Source organism: Chenopodium quinoa, unplaced genomic scaffold (assembly GCF_001683475.1).
Source record: "Chenopodium quinoa cultivar QQ74 unplaced genomic scaffold, ASM168347v1, whole genome shotgun sequence".
Classification (NCBI taxonomy): Eukaryota; Viridiplantae; Streptophyta; class Magnoliopsida; order Caryophyllales; family Amaranthaceae; genus Chenopodium; species Chenopodium quinoa.
Genome location: NW_018744155.1, coordinates 95,054 through 102,907, shown reverse-complemented (window position 1 = coordinate 102,907; position 7,854 = coordinate 95,054). Strand labels below are relative to the sequence as shown.

Here is a 7,854-nt window from a genome sequence, read left to right as displayed (position 1 = left end):
GACTTAGGCCCTGTTCTCTTCACCTTAATTTTGCTGAAATGAAATTATTTTTACTGAACTGAAATTATTTTTGCTGAACTTAAATTATTTTTACTTAACTCAAATTAATTTTATTGAACTGAAATTATTTTTGCTTAACTGAAATTATTTTTACTGATTTTCTATTATAATTCTTCTTTTCTGAATTTTACTGAACTGAAATTATTTTTACTGAAATGAAATTAATTTTACTGAATTGAACTTATTTTTACTGAATTAAAATTATTTTTACTTAATATTATATTTTTAAGGTGAATAGAACAAGCCTTATTTTAAGTTAATCGAAAAGTTTACTTATTTTGAGGTAACCACACAAAGATTTATTTTTATTGACAAATCTTTCCTAAGATCTTAACATTCAAGCCCAAAAAAAACAAACGACGAAATGTTAATCCTAAATTTTATCAACAAATCGAAATGTCGCCTCAGCACAAAACTAGTTAATTTCAATTACCAATATGAGCTTTCGGAAGATTTTGCTATAAAAAAAAAAAAAAAAACATAAAATAAAAAATATTTGTAAGGAAATGGGAAGCACGGCCACCGGCTAACGGTCCAACTCTAACAGCTTTGACAAAAAACCGCCAAAAAAAAGTTGCGTGTCATGACTCATTAATCTGCTTTTCTAGAATCCCGACAGTCGAAAATACCACACCATTTTCTATTTTCCACTGTTTTGTTTTCCTTCTTCTAACATTTTCTATTAATTCGTCAAATCACGAGCCTCAGCTTTCCTCTTCCTCTATTTCTGGACTTGTCTTAATTAATTAATCTAATGTGGGTCCCACTTTCCAAATTCTCTGTTTCTTCCCTCCTTTAAAAGTCAACATCTTTTCTTCTTACATTTGCTCCCACCCTTAAAATCATTGGATAGAAATATAAATAATGGCTCCTGCTGTTACAGTTGATGTTGAATATGCAATGAAACTAAGGGAAGATTCTAGTGTTGTAAAAAACAGGGGAAATAATATGAAGAAACAGAGGAAATCAATGTCTTTGCCTAGATTTGGTTGTTTGAGATTGGATGATGAATCTAAAACTGTTGATAGGAAGAATCAGAATGATGGAAGTATTGATATGTTTTCTACTGCTGGTGTTGTTGATGATTTTGATCGTGATCGTCGTCTTCCTACTCATTTAATCGTTATGGTTAATGGTATTATTGGCAGGTTAGTTGGTCCATTTCATAATCACAGTCTTTTGTTTGTTAAGTATTCAATTCATGTTATTACCGACTTTTTTTATTGAGATGTGATAGTACTGTTTAATTCATAGAAATTAATAATCACGTGTACTATTGAGGGATTTACGTTACTACCGACATCTTTAACTTAGATGTAACAGTAGTTTGCTGATATTTTTAGTGTTGATTGTGGTGTATGTGTGTTATGGAGCATGGTATTAATTTGATGTCAAATGCAATCTATTGCTAGATTTAGTAGGGTATCTAATCAGGGCCAGACTAAGAATTTTTCTTTTTAATATTCTTTTATTAGTAAATCCTTGTAGAGTGATCAAGTACAACATGTACAAACACATGTTTGGATTAAGGGTAAAGAATTTTAACAAGAGGTTTCGGATTTGAACGGAAACATTTGTTGAGTGAGCTTTCTTCAAGTTTAGTACGTTTAAGAATTATAGATGAGGTACCCTTATTAGCATTAGTAAGTTAAACTAGTAGTTAGATTAGTTGACATTCCTAAAAATAAAAATTAGCTAGTTGTTTATTTTTTGGTGATTAAGGAGGGTGTAAGAATCGATCCCAGAATCTGAGATCTGGAGGGAACCTCTACCACTTGAGCTATCCCTCACTCTTAGCTAGTTGTTTATTAGTTCAATTTTCATTATAATGCTAAGACGATCAGAACTAATTTGATTTTTCCCTGTCATGGATGTTTGTATTATAGACAAAGCACAAATCTTTTTTTTTTTTTTTTTTTTTTTTTTTTTTTTTTTTTTTTTTTTTTTTTTTTTTTTTGCAAATTAAAACGATGCAGTCATAATGGAGTGAAGTATGAGTGTTACTAGTAAATCCAATTTCAATAATTTTATAATTTTGTGCATGATGTTACAAATGTCATTGATCACTTATATTGCTTATAACTAAAATTAGACGTTTCTTGTGCATTTGAGGTGCCAAATGTGATGATTGAGGGAGATTGGTGATCATGAAATTAATATACCTTCTCATATTTGTGCTATGTCCTTTTATGTTTACTTTCTATTGATCTATTCTACACTCATTTTGAGATTCTTTTAACAGTGTAAAACTTATTGAATCTCTAATTGTATGTGGTTTTTAATTTGATCTTAACTCAAATACTTTTTTGTGATCCATGCAGTGCAGAGGATTGGAGATATGCTGCAAAGCAATTTCTGAGGGCTTACCCTGAAGAAGTTATAGTTCACTGTAAGAATTGAATACCGACTTCTATTAGGAGTTAGTTTAATGCATTTTGCAATCTGTCTCACTAATCTACAGTTTATCTATGCTATTATATTAATGCAATAATATCTTTAGTCCTCATTATTGTTTGCTAATATGCAATGTGCAGGCAGTGAAAGAAATACTTCAACCTTAACATTTGATGGAATTGATGTGATGGGTGAACGACTAGCAGATGAGGTTGGTGATGCTTGTCAAATGAGTTGATCATTTTTCTTAAAAATCTATTCGAATTCTTACATAATGATCAATTTCTTGATTAAAAGGTAAAATTGTTTTACCCCGCGTATGTAATTGATAATGAATATTCTAATTATGCATACGCATCAAACTGCCATTACACGATAAACTATATATTATGGAGTAACTTGAAGATCTTTACTCAAAATGTTGGACTTAAGTTCTGTGCTGTAATAAGACCTCTTGACACTTCTGATTGCAGGTGATAACAGTCATACATCGCTATCCACATCTACGCAAAATTTCATTCATAGGTCATTCTTTAGGTGGTATGATTGCAAGATATGCAATTGCCCTGCTTTATGGGGATAACTATTTGAATAGACTATTAAAAGTAAATGTAGAAACTACTGGAAGCAATGGGTGTGAAAAATTAATGCAACAACAAGATTATATTGGTAAGATTGCTGGTCTGGAGCCTGTAAATTTTATAACATTTGCAACGCCGCATCTTGGTTCAAGGGGACACAATCAGGTAATCAGTTTGAATTTATTTTTTCATTTTGCCTCAATTGTCGCTAAATATCACATCTCTACACTCTCTATTTCTTGCTTAACTCAGCTATGCATTTTAAAATTTAAACAGTTCTGCTTGGCATTCAGATATTCATTGTACTGGACAAGTATCTATTAACTATTACATACATTGTCTCAAATTGAAATCTTTCTGCTGTCTAGCAACTTCAATTAAAGTAAGCAATGCGATATATACAACCCGTTATAGGAATACGATCACAAAATAAGTTGAGCATATAAATGAAGCTTGATCTTTTGGCTTTGGTTACTGCCAAAAGAATTTCTGTACTATTAACTTATTAGGCTTGTAATTATCATTTCATTCTTAAAACTTATTATGCCTTGAATTTGTTGTTCTTGGCTAACCTGTTTTACCACCATTTCCAGGTTCCAATGTTTTTTGGCTTCCACACATTAGAATTAATAGCGCGCCAAACATCATGGTTTCTTGGAAGAACAGGAAGGCATCTGTTTTTGACCGACAAAGATAAGGAAAAACCCCCTCTTCTTCTTAGGATGGCAAATGATTGTGAGGGTCTTCCATTCATGTAAAGCTGCCTATTCTTTTTCTTCATTCTATTCCAAAGTTAAATCTGTAGTAAATATTTTCATTTGTTATTGACTTGGTTACTTCTACTGATATACTTTTAATGTTCTCTCAGATCTGCATTAAAATCTTTCAATCGCCGTGTTGCCTATGCAAATATGCGCTTTGACAGTATCCTTATTTGATATTCTTTTAGCTTTTAAGTTGTACTCCCTCCATTTAATAGTGAAATTTGAGTTGTTCCTTTGATGCAAAATAAGTGCCTTTGTGTATTTGGAAACAATGTATACATTAAAACCATGCAAACTTCAAACATAATGGATCAAAGTTTGAGCATCAATGACTATCATAGTCATTAGACAACTACTGATTCCTTTGAAGGCCTTAACAGTGTCTAAAGAGCTTGTTGGATGGTGCACATCTTCAATCCGGCTTGAAAATGAACTCCCGAAGGTAAGATTTTAGCCCTGAAGATTACGATCCATGAATGTCATATACATCAAAAATTATTATAAACATTGCTTCTGAATTACCAGGCCACATTCTAACCAAGCATTTTATTTCTTGCAGAGGCGACATATACTGAGAAATGACAAGTATCGGCACATAGCAAATGTGGAGACAGGAGTAGTTTCTTACAATCAACGAGCCTCTACTATGGAGTCCATATTGAATGGGTGGAAAAGATTAAGAACTCGAGGTTTGTTGCTTTATGTTCAAATATATTCAGCATTTGTTATCAAGTCATCATTTATTAATACTTGCACTCAAGCAGATTCCTGCTTCATTACTTAATATACATTCTGTTCGGAGTGACTTTGCAGAAATGATGGAAGAAATGATCAAGGGACTAACCGCAGTTAGCTGGGAAAGAGTTGATGTAAAATTTGGTGGTGGTAAACATCGATTCGTTGCTCATAATTCCATTCAGGCAAGCTTTATATTGTTTTTCTTCTAAATAGTGACATAGTGTAAGGAGTACCTAGAAGATTTTTTTCAAAATTTTTAAAAATGGTTATGTTTAGTCATTGCTTCTCATGTAAACATGTAATCATATTTTGCAGGTGCAACATTATTGGATGCATTCATCTGGAGCTGATGTTATAAAACACATGATTGACAATTTTGTCCTGTAGATGTAGAAATTATAGTTAGCCTAATCCAAAAACTTTGAAAAAAAAAGGTGTAGATTCAAAATGTATATAGAGATAACAGTACAAATTTGGGGTCTCATTATTGTGAATTATATTTTGGTCTCTGCCTATGTGTACATACTTCATATCTATGAACAATTAAGTATATGAACAATTTTAAAAACCAATAAAGTTGGAAAACAAACAAAATTAAAAGCTCATGCACTTCTTTGAGTATTTACTAGTCTTATAGTATGTCAATTTTGAACATGAATAATTTCTGACCAATGTCACAACAATAACTCTAAATAAATATAAATTCGTAAATAAGATACTATGTTAATTGAGACAAACTACTAGTCTACTACAAGAGGGGGTGAATTTTTAGTGAGTTCTAGTAGAAAAAATTGCGGGGAATTTAAACAGAAAGCTTAAAAAAACTTTAAAGTACGGAATGAGATATACGAGGAAACCTTCCAAGGCCCAACTGGAAGTAAAACTTCAACCCTTTACCAGATTTTGCAATTCAACCATTTTAATTTTACTACTTGTATAATATAGGGCAACATTTCTAATAAAAAAATATAAGTTCTGAACTTGTTACTCGATAGGACCCTTTCCTACATAACCTAAGTCCCAACTTAAGTTTCACTTGGCATTCCCAGAGTACTACTCACCCGGCTTCTCACTAGAAGCTCCCTCACTATGTAATCTCAAATTATAAACAAATCCTCTCGAATTCCCACACCCCAAAAACCGATTCCAACACATAGAATCACTTCTAATATATAACTAGTTTGGGGCCCGGGTTCTCCTGGTTATGCATGTTTAAATACAAAATGAAAAAAAAATTACCTTGAGTTTAAATAGTATCTTTGAACATTACAATAAGTTTAAATAATAAAATAAAAATGATAAATTTTTAGAATCCTTAATAAAAAGTTACAAAACATGGATGTTAATTAAGCAATAAAGTGACATTCATTGGGAAAAGAAACAACAAATATAATAGAGTAAAAATGAATTTTATTCATGGTAAATCAAGGTTAAATTGTCTACTTGGTAGTATAACAGAGGTAATGAAATATTGGAAATTCCAAGGATGTAATTGTTCAAATCATATCACTAATAAATAAAGCAAGTCTCACAGTCAGGCCACGAGATATTGACAGTTATCATCATTCCAGTTTTTCGCCACGCCAGGTAGGCGACAATTAAATATTAACATGATATGTAAGATTTATTTGAATATATTTTTTTGTGGAATAGGATAAAAAAGTTTAATAGACATTGTATGATACATATGTTATTTTACTGTTTCATTTTTAACAAAATTTGGATACATTTAATAAGATTAAAAAGTTATTTTAGAGTTTTATTTTCAATAATACTTTAGGTTTATAATTTTATTTTCAATATAATATTAATATTCCTATACAAATAACGGATCTAAAGAGGTAAAAAAGGAAAAAAAAAATTAAAGAGACTTGTTAACCTGTTATAATACATAATTGTTCTCTTAAGTCTAAACATATATAATTTTTTTTGTACAACAAATAATATATATATTTTAGATAAAAAGGTTTATTTTAAAATTCAACAAATAACCCAGGCATCGCACGGGGCACAAAACTTCTTAGATAAGAGTGACATTAATTTCATGATGAAACCCAAAATCAAAATAATAAAGTTTTGCCTTAGCAAACTTACACTTAAATGCTCTGTAGGTTTTCACACATAAACTCACACTTTGCATAGAAAACATTCCTTCTTATTTATAGAGAGGATACTAAACAAAGTAGGGTTTGTAAAGAAATTATAAGCTTAAGATTAAAACAGATTTTTAGTACTTATCACGTCAAAACAAAAGTGCAGTAAGATTGATTTTATTTCTAGGAAACCTTTTGACAAAATCGGAATATGAACAAATAAAGTTTTAATGAAAAATATACAATCTAAGTAAAATAGATTTTACAAGATAAAATCAAGGCAAAATTGGCCTCAACACTCTGAGCTATGGCTTGAGTACACCCAGCACCCCGACTTTGCTTAGTTGCTAAAACACCACAAACTAATAACTTGGGTGCAAAGCGCTTTAGTGAGTTTTCTAGCAGCCATTCACACCGAACTCGGTGAATTAAGTTTTATTTTTCGATTTGCCACCATTCACACCTAATGTAACACCCCCAAATCTCCCTCTACGGAAATACTAGTATAATACGTATAATTATACCGTAAAGATAGACTTAGGCGTATTACCGCCGCGTGATTACGCAAGACTACTCAACTTACTAAAAATCAGCGGAAACTCAAATACTCTTCTTTATTAATAATAACCATAATAGTAACCATTGTTATGAGTACTACAAATAGATACAAGACCAAATTCCTAATTTAGTGAAAACCAATCCCGGGACTCCAATGCATCATTTATTGACTCCAACCTGAAAATAAGCAACACTGCTTACCATTACGGTAAACAGGGCGAACCAAAACAAATAAGAAGTACGAGTTAGCAAAATATGCTAAGTACGATAAGTGCAAGATCATTAAACTCAATTTATTCGCAAACATGCTTTAAAACCAATTTCCAATAAATAATCCAATAATTCCAAACTCATGGTTTAAAACCAATTCTCAATAATTCCAATATCAATAATCAATAAAACCAATTCCAATTATTTAAAAACCAATTCCTCATATTAAAACCAATTCCTCTCCCAAGTGTGCACACCCCCCAAGCTAGTCTCCTTATGTTACAAGACTATTCTTGAGGAAAGACCCGGTCATACAAAGTCCAAGATCTTATCAATAAACCAAATCCGCATAGTGGGATTACTAACATGCTTATAAAGCATAATAATACATCAATGATTCAATCCAATAATTCAACCTTTAATGAAAACAATCCAAACTCATTTTCCATAAATCCA

At 31.3% G+C, this 7,854-nt stretch overlaps 1 protein-coding gene across 1 annotated transcript; it reads left to right on the top strand.

The window, feature by feature from the left end:
* The first annotated feature begins 290 nt into the window (after positions 1 to 290).
* LOC110693795 (putative lipase C4A8.10) lies at positions 291 to 5,135 on the top strand. The gene is made up of 10 exons (XM_021870946.1): positions 291 to 1,208; positions 2,382 to 2,449; positions 2,595 to 2,665; positions 2,928 to 3,200; positions 3,629 to 3,789; positions 3,904 to 3,959; positions 4,189 to 4,241; positions 4,359 to 4,488; positions 4,613 to 4,719; positions 4,853 to 5,135. The coding sequence occupies exons 1-10, from the start codon at positions 925 to 927 to the stop codon at positions 4,922 to 4,924; spliced, it is 1,275 nt and encodes a 424-aa protein (XP_021726638.1). The 5' UTR covers positions 291 to 924; the 3' UTR covers positions 4,925 to 5,135.
* The last annotated feature ends 2,719 nt before the right edge of the window (positions 5,136 to 7,854 follow it).